At 40.3% G+C, this 23,892-nt stretch overlaps 1 protein-coding gene across 4 annotated transcripts in view; it reads left to right on the plus strand.

Annotated features, from left to right (window-relative positions):
• The first annotated feature begins 7,581 nt into the window (after positions 1 to 7,581).
• Positions 7,582 to 23,892, plus strand: part of rxrba (retinoid x receptor, beta a) — a 29,373-nt gene continuing 13,062 nt past the window's right edge. For 2 of the 4 annotated variants that reach the window (XM_049601687.1, XM_049601689.1), the window contains exons 1-9: positions 7,582 to 7,694; positions 8,505 to 8,652; positions 11,306 to 11,541; positions 12,157 to 12,310; positions 12,479 to 12,658; positions 16,498 to 16,518; positions 18,645 to 18,805; positions 18,953 to 19,082; positions 21,160 to 21,292. In XM_049601687.1, the coding sequence (XP_049457644.1) occupies positions 8,637 to 8,652; positions 11,306 to 11,541; positions 12,157 to 12,310; positions 12,479 to 12,658; positions 16,498 to 16,518; positions 18,645 to 18,805; positions 18,953 to 19,082; positions 21,160 to 21,292 (1,031 nt within the window). In that variant the 5' untranslated portion in view covers positions 7,582 to 7,694; positions 8,505 to 8,636. The remainder of the gene's footprint in view (positions 7,695 to 8,504; positions 8,653 to 11,305; positions 11,542 to 12,156; positions 12,311 to 12,478; positions 12,659 to 16,497; positions 16,519 to 18,644; positions 18,806 to 18,952; positions 19,083 to 21,159; positions 21,293 to 23,892) is intronic. The other 2 variants (XM_049601688.1, XM_049601690.1) reach the window with 1 other exon arrangement.

Below are 23,892 nucleotides of genomic sequence, written 5' to 3' on the forward strand. Positions count from 1 at the left end.
TGCTGTAATTATCTCTCTGCTTCTTTTATTAGCCCTATTGTTTTCTCACATCCTCCGATGAGAAGAGGGGCTGGGGGGAGAGTTGTAAAGACACAGAGCTGAGCAGCGGGGGATCTGTTTGCTAACTCGGAGACAAACGACGGACTGAATAGCATCGCTGAGGAGCTCAATAAGGTGCAGCAGGAAAATGAACTGCAACAGTTTTGGTGCTAATCAGTAACTAACCTCTAAACAAGGTTGCGTGCGCTTTGTCTCCTTCTTTGGGGAACACCTCTCGGACAGACACTGTGAATAGATTAAAGGAGGATAGTGTAATTACTTGTGCTGAATGGGGTGCAGAGGAGGAGAGGGTTTACACTGTCGAAACACACTTGTGTTTGTAAAGAGAGCTCTGATCCTCTGGGTCTCATCTTGCACTCCCTGCAGAGAGCAAACAAACAAGTAAACAAACAAAATGGCAACACATGGGAGGGCTCCCATGTCATGGTTATTAGGGTGGACTTAAACTTAGTGTGAGGCGATTGTGTAAAAAAACAAACAAACAAAAAAAACAGGGAAGCTTTCCATTTTTAACTTTATCTTCTTGACAAGGCCGTAGTCACTGAGTCAACACTGGGGGGACGGAATCTGCGGGGGGTCTCATTTATGTTTATGATTACATTTGCTAATGATCATTTCAGACAGCTGCTTGGTTGCCTGTCATAGCACAGCATTTTTTTTAATTTATATCTTTTTATCAATTTATCGGGGAGACATTTTAGCATATTCAAATATATATCATAACTGCTGCCTTGCGGTAATTTTATTGAGGTTTTAAGAAAATGTTTACTTTCAATGTGTGTGTGTGTGTGTGTTTTTGTTTTGTTTTGTTTTGTTTTTTTAGTCGAACCAGCTGGGCTGACTGGTGAGCAGGCGGGGGGAGAAGCACAGGCAACCACCAAAAGACTGACCACTGAGGCCAAATCACACAAGCAAAGCCACTTATTCATTTTTTGGGATTTCGTATCCCCCTTCCAACCCTGCATGCATCTGCATCCCACTATCTATCCCTCTAGTTTCATTCCCTCCCTCCCTCCCCTCCTGTGTCCAACACCCCCTCATCCTACCCTGCACCCCCCCCACCCCCCCACCCCGCCTCTCGCCCAGTTCATTGTACCAAAGGAGATTTTCTCCATTGAGGCCCAGTCTCTTAGGTAACCCCAGCGCTGCATGAAATGAGGAGAGGAAGAGAGCGAGAGACAAGGAGTGAGAGAAAGCGAGAGAGAGAGAGAGAGGGCGGGGAAACTGAGAGAGAGAGAGAGAGGGTGAAGGAAATGTAAAGGCAGAGGGAGGGCCGGACAGAAAGGGTTGAAGAAGGAGAGGGAGAAGGACGCAGGATCAGAGGAGGCTGAGGCGGGGAGAGTGAAAGATGGAGAAGTAGGACAAGTGCGGTCAGACGTCGACAGCGATACAACTAAAAACTCAACCCAGAACTGAGGGAGGAAGAAGGAGAGGCGAGGATGTCTGCCGCACATGTAAGGATGAATCCTCTGTGGCTGAGAGGGACTTTATCACGTGCTTTTTGCAGAAATTCTTGATCCAGATTTTAGGCCCCAAAAGGGTCCAAACAGTGGGCACTACTGCGCTTTTGTCTTCTTGTCTTTTTCTTTCTTTCTTTTGCTTTGCATTGATACAAACTGATGTAAATTTTGGTATTACACTCTTTTTTTTACTTTTCAACAGTACAAGTCTTTTTGAAATGGAGTCCAGTAGCCTGTGTGGTAGCAGTACCAAAGAGAAGTGTAAACCAGATGAGTTTAGGCCTCTAGGCCTCTTTTAAGATCAGTGTGATCACAGTTTTTGGAAACAGGGAAATGGAGCATACTATTTTTGTTTGTAATAGATAGCATAGAATACACATGTTTTCCATACAGGTGTTGAACAGCTAGCAAACTTTACTGCAAGGTTTTTCTACCACTGGAAAAAAGTTTCAACCGCCATGTCTTATTGGCATTCATGACAAACGATTTACTTCCATGTTGCTTAGAGTACATAAAGAAGAGCAAAGTCAAATGTTTTCTAGTTTACTTACTATTATAAACACGTTTGTATTCCAGCATTCAGATAAGGCTTGTTCTTTTCACTTTTGTAACTATGTGGTGGATTTGCCTTGCCCTGTGATTTAAGTGTAAACTTTGTTGTGAACAGAGACTTAAACTGTAAGGAGAGGACTCTGTGAAACGCTGCCATCCTTTGTGGCCATGCTGCTCTGCACCTCAATGGTGGGCACACAGCACATGGGGTTCCCATGAATAGGCCAGGCCTCACCAAAGACCACATCATTTGGATAAAGACGGGCTCCCACAGAAAGAGAAAACACCTCACGGAGCGAATCAGATAAAGAGAAAATGTTGCGTACGGCAAATCAGATTAGGGCGAGTCAGAGCTTTACTTTTTCGTTTTCAGGTTTTTTTCTCCCCCTCCCACCCTCCTGCCTCCAACTCAGTTAAATTTACTACTGCTGCAGCTCATGTGTCTGATGATAATGCGCTCTACTGCTGCGCTGAGTTATCATCTCAGGCTTTTGTCTTCTTTGATCCGTGTGACCGTTGGGGGACCCACTTTTTCTTTTGTACGGGGTCACATCGCCGGCTCCTTTTGGACGGGCCTGCCCCCGGGTGGTGACCCCTTCGTTCATCATGGTGTCACCCACACAGAGGACAAGCATGAGTTAGAGCTTTCTCCCTCTCTCTTTTCTCTGTCTTTCTTTCTCTGTGCTTGCCTTCCCGCTCATTCCTCTGCTCCAGTCTAACCATCCTTTTCTTTCTTGTACATCCACAGGCACTGACATGAGGCAAGCTGGAGGTCAAACACCAATATGATACTGAACTTCAGTAGATGGAGGAAGTGATATTTGGATGGAATTGCAACATTCCCTTTCTGGCATCACCAGCCAGCATGAGAGGCCATCAACCTGACCATCCAAGTGTTTGTGAGTGTGTGAACATACCAACAACCAAGAGAAGGATGGAGGTCCGGAGCTGATTGTCCAAACGCAATTCTTGCGTCTGCCTTTGTGAAACCAGGAGTTGTGGATGGACATCACGCCCCTGACCTCTGAAAATCAGCGAGGGACAGACCACCATGGACGGGATAAAACTCAGTGGCTTTGTGGGCGGATGAGCGGGAGACAGTGAAAGACAAACAGAGAGAGAGGGAGAGAGCGAGGGAGATATTGAATAAGGGAGAGTGTGTGTTTATGTAAATGTAAAGCCTGTAAGAGCCTCTCTAGACATTTCTGGAGGTCAGCTCAACTTTTTCTTCCAAGCAAGACCAGAATTGTTACAAGTTGTAAAATCTTTCTGTTCAAAGTTTTTACTCGTGACAGAACAACAGGTCATCTCTGCTCTTCAGGTGTGTAATGAAAGCATAGGTTTCTTGTACGGAGCAGTTACAGGCTGATGCAAAATTAATGTCATTATTGGTTTGTAAGGTAATGGCACTGGACAGCGACAGCAGGTGATGAGCAGTAAAGAGGAAGTCCATTCATTTATTTGGCAATTCACACAACTTAAATTCGTCTATGTCAAGTTCTTCCCTCACATATTTCATGGCAAATCTTTTTTTTTTCCAAAATGTAAAAGATATTGAAATCTTTCACTCTGATGTGAAAAAGCTTAGGTTCAGCAGGTTTTAACAGGCTTATCGTTGATTTGATGCTTTCAGGAAGAGAAAGGAACGAATAGCCCAGCTGTCAATGCCATTTATTTTCTACTTTTAATTCTAATTTTCCTGCTCAGGTGCAAAGCCTGACACAAATACAGGCCCGGCTCTGCAGATCAGGGGCGTTCCATTTTGAAAAGGGGGTTAGAGTGTGTTGGCAGAGCAGAAAGGGCTGCTCTCACCATGTTAAGTACAGTTGAATGTGTCCGGTTCGCACTTCAGCGCCGGTGTCTAGAGAGGGCCTTGCTAAATTTGCAGTGGAAGGGGTGAGAGTGACAGAAAGGGAGAGTGAATGGGGGGAGGGAGGTGTGTGTGTGTGTGTGTGTGTGTGTGTGTGTGTGTGTGTGTGTGTACTCACCCTCTCTGTGTTTGCCCCTGTGAATTTGCCTCTGTGTGTTTTTTCCTGTGTTTGACAAAGTTCAGGGGGCCAGACTTGGAGAGAGAAAAGGGAAAATGAGAGAAAGTAAAGGGTTTGAATGAGGCGGTGAGAGAGACAGAGGGAGAGAGAGAGAGACAGTGAGCAGGATGAAAAAGAAGGCAAAGATCCGACAGAGAGCGAGAGAGGAGGACAGAGAAGAGCACAAGAGGACATTTTTGGAGGGAAAAAGAAGACCAGGCACCTTGAAATTTGTGTGGCGAAATACTCCGCTGCTTCACAGCACGAGTGGCGTAAATTGGCGATATTTATAGATTGAAGCTGCAGGAAGCGACAACTCATTCTGGGAAATATGTATAGAGAAAGAGAAAGAGCGAGGGAGGGAGAGAGTGGGAGAAGGAGGGTGGGAGGGAGATCAAGAGCGAGGCTGCATTAATATGCTAATGGCCTGAGTGAATGCACAACAGGCCCACTGACCAGGCTAATCACTGGTGGACACACACTGAGGCTAATCCCTCACACAGCACTCACACACACATACAGTCAGACATGCACATACAGTGCAGGTTCAAATATTTGGACAGTGACATATTTTTTTTTTGTTGCTCTGTATTTCAGCTCATTGGATTTGAAATGAAACACTGAGTATGAGCTTAAAGGGCTGACTTTAAGGTTTCATTTCTTAATGTTTATTTCCATTTTGGGTGATTATTAGCAGTGTGGGAATCATGTTTCTTCTTATATGTAGCCCCTTAATTTTATTACAATTTAGCAGGATAATGATCCCAAACATACAATGCAACCAGATATTTTCTAGGGCCGAACATTAGAATGTGACTACACTCAAACTGAGCATGTGTTTTACTTGCTGAGTACCAGATCCAATACAAAAAAATTTTTTGAAAATGACTGTGTCTGCTGATGTTTGTGGGTTGCAGACTTCAGACAGAAACTGACTGCAAATGATTTGCAACTGCAATACTCATAGTATAATTAACTCAGTTTAAGTTAATGTAACATTTTCAGTTATTTTAATTATAAAGTTTAAGGGGAAAGGCAAAAACGTGTAGTTTGACATGGATGCATAATATGTCATGATTGATCTTTAAATCCAGTGTGCAGGAGAACAGAGCCAAAAAAAAAAAAAAAAAATCAAAAATGCGTCATTGGCCAAATGCTGAGACACTTCAGTAGGAAAAAAAGGGAAATTAAAATTAAGTCCTCAACCATTTAATTCACAGTATTGCACAATTTCAGGGGCTCCATCCAAAATGTTGCTTTTATGTATCACTCATCTTGTGTTATATAATGTGTGTGTGTTTAAATATTGAAACTGTTGTCATACAAATGCAAAAATAAATAAATAAACTCTCAAAACCAGTTTTTGTGCTTTTGTCTGTTACAAATGCCAATTAGTAAATGTAATGGGTCGTACTGTTTTATTTCTACCTAAATGTTAGATTAATTCATAAGACTTAAAATAAAATCTAGTTATTACTAAGTGGTTTAACTAATAAAGTGATAATTATACCTTCCTGATCAATTAGGCCTACTTTGCCTCATAATACAAAAGAAAAACACTTCATGATGACAATTCCACAAAATTTGGCAGATCAATAAAACACTTTTTTTTTTTAGTCAGCTAACTTCAACAATAATGCAACTCTGAGGAAATAAAAATGAGAGCAGATGTGACTAATTGCCTGACTGTTTTTATGTCTCTGTAGTTTGATAAATGGACAACAATAGATGCCTGGAATGCAAGAAAAGAGTGTACAAAAGTTAAATTTGGACAGCAGGCGGCAAAGTCTTTAATAAATTATCTCTGATTTTTACTGAGATAAAATTGTGTATTTATACTAAACAGAGAGAATTCCAGAAAAATTAGGGTGCATGGGTTTTGTGTAATGCCATTTCTGCCCTCATGAGGGGAATAAAGCATCAAAAATCCTGCTAGAGCTTCAGCCACTAGGAACTATCCCCCCAAATAATGTCAGTTGTAATGTGCAAAAGTCTCTCTCTGTCTCTCTCTATCTCTCTCTCTCTCTCTCTAAACTGTGAACACAGAAACATACTTTGATTCATCATTGCTATTATCTACAGACAAACAAGCTCTGGGCAGTGTGCGTACAACTTGGATGATGCAAAACAAACTTCATAATATTCATATGTTTTTGATTATTAATCATTGTCATTAGTAATGCTAAAATAAAATTTATAACACCTAAACACTCTCAGTGCAACCTTTATGTCAAATGATAAGAGAAGCAACAAAATCAAAATTCATATTAAGTAATAAAGTAAAGTGATGACAATAATATTATTAAAGCATACTTAAAATTAATAAATCTCAGTTTGTGCGAATGTGCAAATATTTTTCAAGGTGATGCAGTATTATAAATACAGTAAACAGAACCACCTTGTATCAACTTGATAGAAATTCCCAGTATTTGTTTGTGGGAATAATTGGGTTCAAAGTTTTTATTATTTTACAGTGGTGCACGGTTGCCTGACGTAAAATTAAATTTAATGTTAGGGCCTGTTCTTTGCATATGACCCTCCATACACTATAAATTAACATGTTTGGGAATTACTATATATGTCATGCATGCAGGAGTGAATAATTTAATGTTTTTACATTATCTGGTTAGTGCAAAATGTTTATTCTTATTTGAATTTTAAATGAGACATGTAGACAATTGATCAAATAACACTATTTTATGCCTCTCTTTTTACAGTTTTTGGCCATGATAAATGCTGTAATTTTGGCCACTAAAGAAAACATTCCTTTCAAACCTGCCAGCAGGTTTTGGGGTTCAGAGGGTATTTCAAAATAAATACAAAATACAACCACTTTAAGTTGAACGTCTCCTCTCTAAAACAAAATTTAAAAAACGAGTCCCTCCCTAGTGCTTTAAAAATGATTTGACATGTCTCCCCAGTTGTGCACCACCCCCCTCCCCTGTCATAAATAACAAACAGTCCCTAAGCATTGAAAACCAATAGTGGTCATTACATTCAATTGCAATCCCAATATATTGATGTGTCTGTTCTTGATATTGCCTCAAAGAAAAATTAGGCTCTGACCTCTGAAGTAATAAAGGATCCCTCATCTTTCAACCATCAGTCTGTGCTGTACATGTCTACCTCCTGCAAACATGGAAAAAATATTTGCATATTTCATGAGCAAAAAGAAGATGTAAAGATCATATCTACAGGGCTGTACCTCTGGTTTGTTTCCCATCTGCAGCAGAAGTACCAATGCGCCATTGCCCTCCAATAACCTTTTCAACAAATGACATACCGAGATGAACTCGTCTTGACCTCCTGACCTCGTGCACTGGATGCGTCTCCGTCACTCAGTGACATGTGAGACACAACATGACCACACATAACCCTTCTCCTGCCTTGAGAAGCCGGTCTGCAATGTCTCGCAGTGATTCTGAGCCAGTGTTAAAGTGTAAGAGAGCACTAAGCCAAATCCTCCACCATCATCATGTTTTCATCCTTGCAGGGGGAGGGAGGGTTGACTACGAGGCAAAGTGGGGGGAGAAACAGACACACACGGGGCCTAGTCGCCACATCTTTTCATGCGAAGAAGCTGTGCCGCTAAACCGTCAGTAATCCGTATTTATTTGCACTCAATATGTATTTACAACATTAAGCGAGTTTATGTGTAGACGAATGAGATATAGGTGGAACAACCAGTAGTAAACGGGTCTGTTCTTCTCTGTCTAGCTCTCCGGTGCATTCGGGCTAACTAGCTTGCTAGCTAGGTTAGGTGGCTAAACGTAGTTAGCTATAGCGCTTAGCTTGTTTTAGCAGTCAACACTAGACAGTGCAGTTTTGTCAAATTATAACGTTAAACACCCGTTTTCCTTAAGCGCCATGCTGTGGTCTGTAACAACATTGCGGTGCATGTTCGAAGAGGGTAGCTAACACAAGCTAACACATTAGCTTTACGGTAGGCACAGACATTTGAAGTGTTAGCTATCAACGGTAGCCAGTTTACGAGCTATGCAATGGCTAACGTTAGCTTGCAAGAACGGTGGTTTGTTGCCATCTGTCTGGGCTCCAGCTATTTAGTGGACTGGGACGTTTTCATTAGTGCGTTGACCAAGTTAACATAATCAGTGTTTGATCTATTTTTTTGTCTGTTGTTTATTTAATAACCTGGTGTATTTGTGAAGGCATTAGTTTAGCAGCTGACTGCTTCGCAAAGTCCTTCTATAACGTTACATCAAATGCCAAAAAATGCATCGAATAACGTTACACATATTTCTATTGACAAGCATACAGACAGCTCATAACCTTGCAACAGACTGGGGGGTATTAGTTTTTGTTTTACATTATTTGTGACAAAACGGGCATTCTCTGTGCCACATCATTATCTTATGCTGAGCGTTTTCTTCTGTTGGAATTTCAGACCCGTTTTTGGTTTCCCAAAACAACTCCGGCCCGGGCCTCAGTCCGCGGTCTAGAGTTTGATAGCGGGCTGTTTGAGACGGAAGCTTGACGGTGTGTTGCTGCAAGCCACCCCCGTACCCCAACCACCATCATGGGAGACAGCAGAGGTGAGAAAATAACTGCACTGATTTTGTCATCAGCAATGCAACAACATGAGTGCCGACCAAAACTTGCATCTGGAAAGTAATGTTGATATTAACAACATCTTTGCAAATTATACTTACACATTTGCTATCATGACTGGTGTAAATTCAGGCATATGGAGGATAGGGTTGTTGCAGACAAAGGCTTACTCAACCCTTATATACATGATAAAATATCCTAGCTTTTAAAAACACATGCCTTACAGCTGGCACAGTTGACCTGTTTAGACCCCTCTGTCTTGCAGAGCTTATTTGAATTAAGTCAGTTAGGGTCAGTTGTCCAAACTACCATCCTGCTATTTCTCTAAAGCAAAGTATGTTTTAATATCATTTGTTTATTTGAAATGCCATCCTAGAGCTGAGGAAGGTTCTAAGATGGCAAAAAAAGGCAATAAAAGAAAGTCAGAATTTGAAACTACACCCTCCTCCTGTAGCTCTCCCCTCTCTGTCCTAAGCCCGCCCCACCAGACGATCATGGGCATATGCAAGCGCTTCATACAGTAACCCAGTGTTTCCCATACATTGATTTATTTAATCTTATTTCATTGTAGAGTTGCACACAGCACATCCATTCGCCCCCTCCTCACCTGTTAAGAATTAAATAGCTAGCCACCCTATGGTCCTTCCGCCTTGATCCCACCTGCTGTGAACTGCTTTGCTGGGAAGAGAACAGGCAGCAGCTCTGGAGACCAACTGAAGGTCGGCAGGTCTATCGGCTTAAAAACGGCCAGCGGCAGTGCTGGGTCTAACCCGTGTAATGTCAACAATGGAATGGTTGCTGATATGGCGGGGAGTTGGAGCATTATGGTCCGCTGGAGCTGGGGTTTGCACTAGCTAGATTCAGGTTGCCGTGGTGGTTGGCTGGGGGTCTGTCTTCAGAGCTGCTGGTGAATTTGAAGCCACAGCTGTGAGCTTTTGGCTCTGGTTAGCAGAAAGCTAAAGTATCAGGATGATCTTTTCTCCATTTCTGAAAGGCTTCATCAATATTGACATGCATTTTCTTACGTTAAATGTCTGTCTCTCTTTTAGACTTTATTTTTGATAAGTCAGTCCTCCGTTTTTGGGTTCCTTTGCAGTGTAGACAGTTGTTGCCAATGCTGGGATAGCAGCTTTCTCTGCAGGATTCTCTGCCATTGAATCAGGCTTTCACCAAAGGGACATAGACACGCATCTGCATTTGTAGAATAGCCAATAGGAGCGCCCTCTCTCTCAAATGACTTGTGATTGACCAGAGTCTCAAGTCATGGGCTAAATTTTTTAAGACCTCAGTCCACTGGAATTACAATATTGTTAAAGTTTATTATGGGATTTTTGCCCAGTGACACCAAAATAAAACTCTCTACCCCAGCTTTAATATTGCTGTCTCTCATTGTGACTGTCTTGAAAAACCCCATACAGTAACATAAGGGCAGTGTATCAGCATTGCACCAGCAGGCTTTAAACTTCTCTTTCCTCACCAGCAAAGTAATGGAAAACCATGCCAGTGTTAATGACGAACTCAACATGTTTGGCTTGGCCACAGAGGACTCTTCACTCATCTCATTATTAAGTCATTATTCCTTACAAGTGCCTATTCAGAGCACTTGATGAAATATGTGTTGCACCAGTGTCAGACATTGACTCTTGAGTCTTGTAAGGAAAACATACCTAAAATTAAAACTGAGGAGAAAAGACACATCATCAGCATTTAAAAGCATGATTCCTTGTGTTTGTTCAGTTGATAAGTGTTCACATGATATTGCAAGCACAGTCCTCCATGGACCACAGTGGGTAATTTGTGTGAGCGTATGATTGGTTGATTTCTTTCCAGAGTGTTTTTGATGCAAGAAAAAAAGATTAGATCAGACAACAACCAAGTACACAGCCTGAAGCAGTGAAAATGCAGCACACAGGCAGCTGCAGAGAAAAGCCAAGACAATACAAACCACAGCATAAACAAAAATAAATAAATAAACCATTTGGTATCATAAAATCACATCAAAGTTCCACCAGATAAAGATCACAGATCCAAAGAAAGGCTTCTAGAAACTGAAATTAATTTCTTCCTCATGATTGCACGGCAGTCAGATTAGATAGAGTAAATGCACCCTCTCTGGTAATCCTAATTTCAGGTACTGTGTGAAAACTGATGATAAATCCTGAAATACTGAATAACTACTCAACCAAATCTTTGCCATAGTTGTTCAGTGTAAAGTGTAGAATGCATTAAAAATAGTGCAAACCTGCAATATTTGATTGAACTCACTCTACCATTGAAACTCAATGGTAAAGGCCTAAGACACAACAGTTCCTTATAAACAAAAATAAAACATACAGTGGCAAAAGGCAAGGCTTCTTGGTAGAAGTTAACTACAGGTAGATTAATATTTTTGCAACTATTGGTTTTATATCAGTTTTAGTCTGTGCCAGTTCATTATTAATATTTTTACAGCTTGTATTTGATTGATAATTGACCTACCATATTTGAATTGAGTATGAGAATTACTAAAAATGATCATTGTATCACACATGTATTACCTTTATTAAAAAAAAGCTTAGCCTTTTTTGCACCACATCATTTTTTATAAATGATTACATAAGCTATTTGTGTGTTCTCCCACTTGCTGTCTCTTATCAGATTCCCGCAGCCCAGATAGCTCGTCTGTGTCTTCCCCTCCATCAGGACAGCGCTCACCTCCACTGGTTCCCTCAGCTGCAGCTTCCATGACCTCCCTGCCTCCCATCACCACCACTGGAGTCAACAGCCCCATCAGTAGCATCGGCTCCCCCTTTTCTGTTATCAGCTCTTCACTGGGCTCGCCATGCCTACCTGGCACGCCATCGGTGGGCTACGGCCCCATCAGCAGCCCACAGGTAAGGAAGGACTTATACTTCAGGAATATTATTTGAACATACATTTCTGCCCATGCAGTTGTTTTATATCATACGATTTGCTGTAACGCCAGTGTGTTTACAGTTTAAGATTATCTTGATTGTTGCTTGCTACAACCAAAGCGACTATTAATCCAAGGCCTGCTATATTACAATGAAATATCAAATATTTTGGTATTCATCACAGAATTGTTGACAGAATGGCTGTCATTTTATGTCTGTCTTTGACATGGCACCATTGATACTTTGCTACAGATCTTTGTTACTATGGTTTTGCCCCCACTCCACTTTTTCTCTTTACCTTGATGTTTACGTGTCAGATATCAGGAGTTTTGTTTTTAAGACCTTACCTCATCTCAAAGAGTAATATAAGAGGTGAGGCAGGGTCTAGCTCGAGGATCTGGAGAGAAAAAAAAAAAAATAGTAAAAACAAAGGGTACATACTTGACTCTGACTGTGATGCTTTGTTGTTTGGTCTTTGTGACAATATAAACAAAGTCTTTCACTTTCTCACAGCAGTAGAAGGATAGTCAGGAAAATCCTCTAAAAAACTCCTTGTTGTCATTATGTTCACCTTCTCCTCTATTATTCTTTCAGATCAACTCAACAGTGTCCATGTCAGGGCTCCATGCAGTGAGCAGCTCAGATGACGTGAAACCTCCGTTGGGCTTGAAGCAGCTGTCGTCCCACAGCCCAGGGCCAATGCTTTCCCAGAAACGCCTTTGTTCCATCTGCGGAGACAGATCCTCTGGTGACTAGCCAGCTTAAATCTAACACAAGTTTTCTTTGCGATACCTTTGAGTTTGGGCCATAAAGTACAAATAATTTAGAGTCCCTGAGATACTTAAATTAAAACAGATTTCATCCCTGTTGTTTTACTTCTACGGCTCTTTTCCTCCCTCCTTTCCACGCCCTCCAGGTAAGCACTACGGTGTCTACAGCTGTGAAGGCTGTAAAGGCTTCTTCAAGCGCACAGTGCGCAAAGACTTGACCTACACCTGTCGGGACAATAAAGACTGTATGGTGGATAAGAGACAGAGGAACCGCTGCCAGTACTGCCGCTACCAGAAGTGCCTGGCCATGGGCATGAAAAGAGAAGGTGAGCAAGCAGGAGCACTTCAGCACACTGGGCTGGTTCTCAGCCCTTTTTGCTGAGGCCATTTCACCTTTCCACGCACACAATTTTAGGTTTAAATGCACAAACCATGCATTTAAACTGAAAAACAAAATTAAATGATGATTTCATTTTGGTTTTTAAAGGCGGTTTAGTTGATAAGTTATTTGAGAATAATTATATAGCTGACAGAAAGCCGTCAACAAGATTTCCTAAATTTTGCCGTGGTGTATTTGTTAGGGATAGACAGATAAGCCTTCGATTTAGCTCAGCAGAAAGTCATGAGTTGTCCACTCTAACTCTGGTTCATCCAACAGTAGTTGAGGAAAAAAACCCAAATGTGTTGTGGTTCTACTCTTATAAAACTCGTCAGTGATGATGTTGACTTATTGGCTAATTTCTGTGTCTCTGGAGCTAGAACAGATTTGTTTTCTCCATCAGGTTCATGTTTGGCAAGTGTCATTGACACTACTAATAAATAGCCCAGTACTCATATTTAGGGTTAGGGGTTAGGGGTAGTTTTGCCAACTTCTCTTTGGGCTGACAAATTCCTACAAACACACCAACTGTTTCCCAGCTCAAGGTCTGACTCATTCAAACTGACCATTTCAGTGCTGGACACATTATGGGTCTCCTTTTCCAAAGGCTCCTCCAAATGTGTAGAGAAGCAGCAATCCTCTTTTTCCCCAAACTGGGTGACAAAACTAATGTACAGTATCCTTCATATCGTGTAATCCATTGAACTCTGTAGAACCCAAAAGGTATCCACTGCCCCCTTTGCAGTTTTTTCATGTTTTTACGATGAAATTTCTATTCTTTTTGCTGACTATCGATGTCAAAACTCTTAAATTTCCCCGCAGTGATTCTGCTTTTTGTAGGCACTGTGAAGTGTCGTGTTTTGGCAATCCATGTCAATTGAAAGACTCATGAAACCATGTCATGTTTACCTGGTGTCTGTCTTCAGGGTGCCATCAGTGACCAGTAAATACATCCAATGATTTCTAGCAGTCCAAAAGCACAAATTCCACTTGTGTGTTTCATTAGCAGCTATTAAACTGCAACACTTTTCACTACATTCCAGTGTGTTTAAAATTAAACGTCAAACTTTAAAACTCTTGTCAGAATCATGAAATTGCCTGAGTTTACCACCCAATAATTTCATAGTTTGTCATAATTATATTAGTGACAGGGATAGTGTTGATGAAGTGATGTAGCTCCTTTTTTATTCATGTAATACTCAAAGTGCTTTGTATTTAAAAGTAAACAGGTACACTCACAAACTACAACTGATCTCTATGTAACATCATTCCAGCATCTTAACAAGAAAATTGTGTTAAATCCATTTTAGGCCAATCAGTCTGAGATTATCTGCTGCTAAATCTCTTTGAGGTGAGTAGTGTAGATAAGAGTTTACCGTACTGCACATTGTGCTGGCTCATATTGGAAAATTGTCTGAGGGCTGAATCCCCTAGCATATCACGATGCTTTAGTCTTAACTCCGTTCTTGTTCAAGAAATTGCAGAGATTTTTGGTCACTGTTTTTATTAAGCTCGGCATACGCAGTACAATGTCAGCCTGTCTCTGACCCAATTTTTGAGCTGTGTGACTCATTTTAGAGTACGGCCGAATTTCAGCTTTGTCAGAGGTTGTTTGTCGTGTGTACAGGAGGAAGCAAGGACCTATCATGGCCAGATCAACTACATCTGACCCACCATGGGACATTGGGATCAGTTATTCATTTTGGTTGGCCATCATTAGACTCTTGCACACTTGAAGCAGAGCAACGAGTTGATTCCCCAAGATCAGTGCCTTTTTTTTCTCACTGGCCCTGGGCAAAGTGCCATGGCGACACGACACTTCACATGGATGCAAAATATCTAGGCAAGGTTGGTCGAGCTGTGGCAACAGCATACGTGCTTCTTTGATGTTTTACAACTGACATGAACAAGAGGATTGTTGGCAGTCATACATTATTGTGAATAACTAGAACTGCAACGATTAGTCCATAAATCACTTAGTCGATGGAAAGAAAATCTCCATCCATTTCCAAGAAAATTAATCCCCAACTATTTTCATAATTGATTAGTCGTAATTGGTTAAGCTTCACTTCTCAAGCAAAAATGATAAACATTTGTGGGTTCTAGCTTCCCAAATGTGAAAAAATGTTGCTTTTCTTTGTCATTTGTGATAGTAAATGATGTATGATGTAGAAAATGTATGATAGTCTTTGGGTTTTGGCTTGTTGGTTGGAAAGAAGAAGCACGTTGAGCTCAGGAAATAGTGATAAGCATTTTTTATATATTATTTTTTTACATTATATTGACAAAACAATAAATTGATTAATTAATTTTATTGACTGATTAATCTTCAAAATATCTGGTAGATTAATTGATTATGAAAATAATCCTTATTTGCAGCGCTTTTGTGAACTGTATTGGTATAACGTTACAAACCTCTGCTAGCAAACAAACATCTACCTGCCTTGGAGCTTTTAAATGAATCTTCATTTACAATTGTAAATAGCAAGAACTAGGGATGTCCCGATCTGAACAAAGGTGTTTTAAACTTGAAGATTTTGTGCACAGCAAATCCCTGAGTGCAACCATTGTCAACTCTCCTACTCTCTGCTGTCTGTCAGTCTCTCCACTTTGTGTGTGTAAGAGCAGGGGCTGAGCCCCACCAATGCGTAACACCACACATCCTGAATGATGAAAGTGGTTGTTTTATATTATTTAGCTCATTTATGTGCACTCGTTTCATTTCAGCTCAGTGTGAGAGCCAATCTTGTGTTTTCCTTGTTTGTCATCTGTGGTGCATGGTGTTTAACCGCAAACACTCAGGATGCCACGGCATATTTTATAAAAGCCCTGCGAGCAAATGGGCAATTAAGATAATGTAATCCAAGCAAAAGTTGTACAGACAACTAAAACAAACACGTAACAAAACACTGGAGTGTACTCTCTTAAAGGGATAAAGACATTCCCTCAAGACAGCAACAAGGCCAAAAGAGAGGTCTTGTTATTTTATACTATTCTATTTTGTAAAGAATTTTTTTTTAAGGAACAGCTTGGATGCTGGGGATTTTTTTCATAATTCATTGAAGAGCTATTCAGTTGTCAAGCTTATACATATCTTGCATTGATTTTAAGAACGGTGCTGAAATGGTGCAGCTATGTTATCAAGGACAGTATAAATATCGGATCGGGACTTGGTATTAGCGGATACTTAATATTGAATGGCTCAAATAGTGATCGGGGCAAAAAAGCTTGATCAGAACATCCCTAGCCAGAACACTCTACAGCGGTCCACTGGGCCATTTCATCGTAAATTATACAAGCACAGTATAAGCACTCAGGTTCTGGCCCGACGATTTGACCGTACATTGTGTGCACATACATCTTGAGCTTTGGCTCTACATCTTAGATGATTTACTCGTACAGTAGGAGTTAAAATTAAACAACATTTCAGGCACAAATCCTCCAGTGTATGCCCCGCTTAAGTTAATGCAGATGAAAGAAACATTCAAGGCAGCCGCTTTCTGTGGCAGATACTTTCTATGTAATCTGCCTCAACCCATCAATGAGATTATACCTAATCCATGAATAGTCATAAATGATAATATCAGTGTTAATATTTTTCCTGTGCATTTTAACTAAGAGAGCGTCAGTAATATTTGTAAAATAGGGGATAGAGAGAATGAGTACAGAGTGGTAGAGAGGGAGATGGGGGTGGGTAAGCCTTGTAAACACTAACCCCCTTTCCCCCTCTCTTCCTCTTTTTGTTTCCTCTCGTTCTCTCTCTCCCCCCCCTCCCTCCTTCTGTAGTGGCCAAGATGAACGACAGATGTAAGGAGAAGAGGGAGGGAGGGGTGTGTGCCTGTGTCTGTACGAGTGAACGAGAAGCAGAGAGATATTACATTGCATATCTATGACAGGGAGCTAGTTAAAGATGTTTTTCCATAGTGTGTCGCCAGTGCTCGGGGGTGGACCAGTGCCAGCCTTGAATCACTTTCCCATTACTTGTTTTAAACTTGATAGATCAAGGGAAAGTTTGCTGAGTATGCACACTGCTTTTAATCATCATCCTACTTTACTGTAAAACTACGTGTTTATTCCCACCTGGTTGCTGCCCAGTAAGGTCACAGCTGCTACAGTCAGCCACAGAGCATCTCTGTTCAGGGACATTCATTTTCCTATTTAGGAGTAGTGCTTATAGAGGAAGGGTAGATGTTAATTACATTTCCCATCAAGATTTTGAAGTCAGTCTTGACTTTCAGAGTGGCAGTTTTCTGTCAGGAGCTCACATCTAACCACCCATGGCCTCTGGCATGCCTTTTATTTTTCTGTATCAAATACAGACACCGCACAATGCAGATTGATGATATCGAGTAGATTAAAATCAAGAGTTTTCAAAAGTGTTTGCTGACATTAAGTGCACTAAATAAACTAGGATTCAAAATTTAATCAACTTGTTAAATATCTAGACAGACAGGTCAATGATCAATAATTAGGTCAACATCAAAATAAGACAAAAGGCTTGTTTTTCCCTTGACAAAGGCTTTGTTGAAACCATGGATACATTTTACACAGCACGACCCACAAATATTGGGTATTCGAATCATAAATGAATCACTTACAGTTGCTGCTCCTGCACAAATTCTGTTTGCTGCTATTCAACAAATGACCAAAACTTTAAAAAAAAAAAAAAAGATTAATTAATTTACAACGTCATTGGAAAATGTCAGTTGGTTAATACAGTGACATTTTTACATATTTGGACACTGACATTCTTTGTTGTATGACAGAGCTATCAGCTTGGGTGTTTTCTGGTGTTTACATTTGTATTTGGTGAAGAGAGTAGACCTCTGATCCTAAACATACAACCAAAGCAACCAAGTGTGTAGGGCCTAACAGTGAGATGTTCTTGACTCACCAAACCAGTTACATAACCTCAGGCTCTGTCTACTGATGTATGTGGGTGGTAGACTTTCGCTGGCCTGTGACTGCAAAAGATTTCAGTTACTGTGTATAAAAATCCCACAAAGCTCATTTAAAGTGTCTGAAACACTGTTATAGGAGAGTTTCCGAAGAACCTTAAAATGGGGGGATTTATTGAAATTAATTGCACTTAAATAAACCTGATAGCTGTTGTCATTCAGCAGTAACCTGAAGTCATATTTTCCAAGACAGAGTTTCCCTCATCTGAGTAAGGGATTTAGCAAAACCTTGGATTTCTTTTAAGAAAAAAAATCCTTTCAGATTATCAATATCACATTTCATAATTATTGCCTGAATGTTGCTTTAAAATAAATAGTTGATAATAATGATTTCTGTTCTGTATGTCTTAATGGTCCATTGCTGCAGTGGTAGTGGCAGCAAGAAGTATGAAAGACAGCATGAGAGACTTTGAATTTATTATGAATTGTACAACTGTCTTTTTTCTTTTCTACTGTTATGTGCTTTTTTTCTTTTTTTTCACCCATTATTCATTTTCATTTTTAATTTTCCCCTGTTCTTTTTGCTTCTGTTTGTGTGCCAATCTCTTGCTACACTAATCTTTCTTCCTCATTTCTCCTAATTGTCAACACATTTGTGTTAATCCCGATTGTACTGCTCACATTTTATCCATTTTGTTGTCTGGTGGCACATCCTTCCTACTAATCCTTCTGTCATGTCCTCATCGTCTACCTTTCATTCTTTCTTTTGCTGTGTGGTTTTTGTTGTCTTTAATTATGTCTTATGCTCTCTGAAAAACCTACCTGCCCAAACCTTTTGCATCTCCATTTGATTTCCTTTGCTCTTGCACCTTTCCTGCATCTCTGTTCTTTCATTTTGACCTCCTCTCACCCATCCCTCCCACCCACATTTTCTCCTTTTTGCTCTTTCTACTCTTTGTCCCTTCTTCTCCCTTCTTGTCCTTCATTGTTTTCCTCTGTGCTCCTCTCGGTCCACCCCAATCCCCCATCCTGCAGCTGTCCAAGAGGAACGGCAGAGGAACAAGGAACGAGAGGGCGAGGTGGAGTCGACTAGTGCGGTGAATGAGGAGATGCCAGTGGAGAAAATATTGGAAGCGGAGATGGCTGTAGAGCAGAAGACAGAGCTTCATGCAGATGGAACTTCAGGTGGCAGCTCTGTGAGTAGTCTGGATGGTGGAAATAAGCCATAAGCTGTGTATAAAGTATATAATGATCCTTGCATTTGTTCAAAGACTGCAGGTTTATCACACACAGGTTGATTGATGAAATAATTCTAAATAATCCTCTAAATCTGCTTTCTTCAGCCCAACGATCCTGTCACCAACATCTGTCAGGCAGCAGATAAGCAGCTCTTCACCTTGGTGGAGTGGGCTAAGAGGATCCCTCACTTCTCTGAGCTAGCCCTGGACGACCAGGTCATCCTGCTACGTGCAGGTAAGTCTTGCTTGAAAAAGTTCAACAAATCGGTGAGCGTTTCCTTCTGTTCTTAGTTCTGACCTCTGTCTTGTCTCCATATAGGGCTGTGACGGTATGGATTTATTTATACCAAAAAAAGCAAGTAAAGTGAAAAAGCAACATATCACTGCAGTTTGGTGGTTAAAAACTATCTAAAAGTTTTAATTTTTTATTGAACTTTGCATTGTCCCTGCTGGCGCTTGGTGCTCTACACACAGAACATTATATGCATGTACATCATGAATTTTACTGCATAATTCTCCGGTTTATGTGTGAAATACACTGTAGACTGGATTCTCTACTCAAAGTGACGGGACAGCTGAGTCATGGACATTCCAATGTGGGTTGAATGTATATTGATTGATTATTTTTATAAACAATGATAATCTGGTCTTAGTTGTCAGCGTCCAGGCATAGTCGCGCTCCCTCTTCCTGTTTTGCAGTTCTCATACTCATACAACAGAAGATTCATCCAGGAACTACATTACTATTGGCAGAACATCAGTTGCAGAACCACTGGTCTGTTTCTGCAACATCAGCGTAGAGGATTGTGATGTTTATTACAACTTAAGTAACATCTGTTGTCTTAATGCCCAGACACACTAAACCAACGTCAGAGAACTAGCAGCCTCCTGCTGCGTCACCTCACATCACCAGGACTCAGCCAAAATGTTGCACATGAACACACCACAAAGAGTACAGCCGACGGCCAACTAGATCGAATGTTCTGCGTGAGAGGCAGTCAATCTCCACACCAGCAGATGAAGGTAGTCTGTATTCATCGTTTAAAAGGGGAAACCGGAAGACCACGTTGACATTAGTTAAAAAGAAGACAAAGAAAAATAATCTTACCTTATGGAGCAAGTTTGCTCTGGTATCTCTCTCGACTTGTTGTTTGTTTACTTTCTTCATCCCCATTTCTCTTCTTGTGTGCTGAACTAAAATGCCAATCAGAGTGATGGGCCCGTTGTTGCAGACACCAATTCAACATACGGAATGGGCCCAAAAAAAAAACAAAACACCAGCAGCGCCTGACGAAGGGCAACAGTGTGGGACACACCGCACCGACTAGGGCGACAGATGCTCACTGACAGCCGTCAGCTTGGTGTGTCAGGGCCTTTATGTTTGATGCACAGTTTTGAGTCTGCTCACAGAGCAGCTCTAGTTATTGTTTTTGCCATCATGACACGGCAGCTTTCAGTGTTGATAGGCTATTACTCATGGCGTGTAACCAGCAAGTTCTGTGGGTGGGACTTTCAATGCTACAGTGTGGTGACTTCATACTCCGTACTGTCACAGCCCTAAACTCTGGGTATTTTCTGTGTTCGTTTTTGTAAGTGCAAGAAAGTTTTTAGGTTGCATTCGCACAGCACAAAAATAAAGGCGAAGTAAAATGCCAGTGCTAAATAAGAAAGTATTTACTTGAATTTTTTGTACATAATCAGATTTTTCAGGGTTTGTGCTGCTCTATCATATTCTATCATATTCTTGTATGTAAATGTTGGTTCAAAGAACATTACACACTATCACAAACACTGCAAATCTAATCTTTTACACTGCCAACAAGTGTAGTTTCAAACAAATTCTTTGATACTTTGCCAAGAAAACATAAACTTAAATAAATTTGTTTTTGTGTTTGTTCATTTTTTCAAGGCTTTTAAGTTGGAAATTGAAGTGTGCAGGTTTAACCCCCTGAATGTTGTTATTGTTATATTGTCAGGAAATCTGGTGGAGACCTTTGTCCCTTTTTAGTAGAAAACTAAGTGTTTGGGTATTAGTTTTCCTTTGTCTCGTATGGGCGTTGAAAGTGAAAAATGATTTTGAGGGTTTGATCAACAAAATTAGTCACATGTAGTTAAGTGTAAGGCTCAGCTGGTAGATCTAAGAAAAGATCAGTTTTTACAAAATAATGTGATGAGAGCTCTTCAGTTTGCTTCATTAGGACCAGGAACATTCAGTCGTATTAGGTATTAAGAAATTAAAAAAAACAGCACAACATTAGAATATTTAGACATGTGAATTCAATAGAAATATTGAGACACTAACTCTTTAACAGGCTGGAATGAACTCCTGATTGCATCGTTCTCCCATCGCTCCATCTCGGTGAAGGACGGGATTTTATTGGCCACTGGCCTGCATGTTCACAGGAACAGTGCTCACAGTGCAGGTGTTGGAGCCATCTTTGACAGGTAATACACAGATGCATATCTGCACGAACAGTATCGCTCTGAAAAACATTCCATATCAGTGATTTCTCCAGCATTCAGATTTTTGGCTATTTGACACAACTGGAGAGGACATGCCACCATAAACAATATTGTGTTTTACTGGAGAATTTTAGCATAATGAGATTTAAGTGCTTTTTCAAAGGCTTTCCTACTTCACTTAGAGTGGATCTGCTGCTTCACCTACTTTTAGCCATAAATAGATTCACCCTGAGAAGCCAGGTAAAAGGCCACAGTCTCCTTATGAACTGAATCCATCTGATAAAGCCACATCAGACATAAGAGCTAGATGAAGAGCTTAGGATACTGTGTCCTCATCTTTGGCTGGCTGCAGCTGCTGTGTTCTGTGTTGGCTGTGGCTGAGAGACTTTGCTTCTTTAGTGCTGCCTGTAGGGTGACAGCGCATGACGGGGAGGCTGGTGACTAATGCTTACCCATAGACATGCATGCGTGCACACAAATATACACACAGTCAGTGGCATAGCACCTATTGCAGCATTTGTTAATGTGATAATGGCTGGCAAAGTACACTCTTAATGTGAATATATAATAATCCCTTAAAATACTTAAAAATGCATAAATAAGATTACATCCCATTATTGTGCAGAATGTTGAAGAGGCCATAGGTATACATTTTGGTATTATATTTTCTTTTCTGTTGACAAATGAATAATTGCTTTGTGAGTTCATCTTAAAAAATGACTATTATAAAATAATTATAATCTTCACTAGGATTGGGTTAGCATAACAATTTTCAAACTAGTTTGATATTAAGCCAAACACTGGTCCAGACCAGTATACCAAATTTTACCAGTGTCGCACTTGACTGAGCAGCCGCTCCCAAGTGGAACATAAATACATGTCCCAACAGTGAACGAGTGTCCAACCATAGAGTTGCACCACCAAATATCTGAGAATCAGCTGCTCATCATCCATTGCGGTGCTTTTAAAATGAGAGACAAAATTGAATAAAAACCGAGTGTTCGTCAAAAGTTCAGCTTACAACAGCACCTCGCTTGCTCTCAGCCAGCAAGGACACCTCTTTTTTCAGCTTCAAATCTGAAATGTCGCCACATTGATGCAGTTTTAGTTTTCTTGAGAGTCTAACTGTGTCATGTCTCACTCGTTGACGGAAAAAAACGCAACATGAAATTTCTAGTAAACAAATACGATGTGCTCCTCTCTTCCCTCTGCCACCTCTTCTGAAATTCGACCTCCTTCATGTTGCCGGCCTCAGCTTGACAGATAAATTGCACATAGTCGTCAGACACTCGTGGCTCTGTTAGTTTGTGTATAAACAAGCATATTAAGTTAATCACATTGTCAAACTGCTTATTACCAATGCAATACAAGTTGCTGATGAAGGCTACTTTTTAATGTGCCAGAACATGGCATAATGACAAATGCCAGTTTTACCGGTTAGCATAAAATCAAACCGGTTTAAGCTCATACACCGGACCAGACCGGCCAGCACTAATCCTCACATAAACTTTTATTTTATGACCATTAGATTCAAAGCACAAGATTCTGATAATCATCTGTAATCCACAGACATGACGCAATCACTGCCAGTCTTTATATCTAATCAAAGGTCACAACATTGTAAAATAAGTTGACTAAAATTAGTTTAATGTTCTGACCCTTATGTGTTTTCTGTAGGCATTTGTATGGTTGGTGGCCACAGGTACTCTGTCAGTCCAGAGTCATGCACTTTAATATGTGAAACAAACGTATTAGTTTTAGATCCTGAAGCAATTATTCTATTATCACAGCAAAGCAAGACACAAATATGATTACAGCCATGGCCTCTCCAGCTATCTGCATTGTCGCATCAACCATCAGTTGTTACTTCAAAATTGAAATTATTGAAGTTTTTGAAATTGGAATTTTTCATGTCACTAGAAACCAGTATTGAAATAGCTCAAATCGTAACATGTTTTGTTATTGTTGGTAGGTAATAGTTGTTTTATTATATGTTGTTTAATGAAAATGTGACACTACATATGCTGTAATAAATGGTTGTTCATGTTATAATGGGATGTTATTGCATTATCCAGGTGTAGGTATTGGCAGGATTTAATCAATTTCCAGTGCTTTGATTGAGACCAGTTTTCTGTTCATTACATTGTCACCTGCACTGATTAAAAATGAAATCCACAACTTGATTACTTTTATTTAAAACACCAACTACATCACAATGTGTCAATTCACTGTTAATTACACAGTAATTACATTGTTATAAAGGGTCAATTTTTCCTAGAAATCCGGTCAGGTTTACAGCAAACTAACTGGGCTTATGGCAAACGGCTCAATGATTTTCCTCTGGTACTTAATAATTTTCTCATAGCACTGCTCTCTTCTAGCAGCAGCCTTTGTTTCAGCTTCGCTTTAGCATCTGTTTGAAGCTACTGAACCATATTTTGTCAAAGAGGGTGTAAATAATAAAATATCAGAATGTAAGTAGGCCCTGAAGTGCAGCAACCTTTAACAACACAACAGCTTTTGCAGAGACCACAAATTAACAAGACAAAACACAAAATTTCAGAAAACTCAACATTTTACAA

The sequence above is a fragment of the Epinephelus fuscoguttatus genome, linkage group LG17 (genome assembly GCF_011397635.1).
Source record: "Epinephelus fuscoguttatus linkage group LG17, E.fuscoguttatus.final_Chr_v1".
NCBI lineage: Eukaryota > Metazoa > Chordata > Actinopteri > Perciformes > Serranidae > Epinephelus > Epinephelus fuscoguttatus.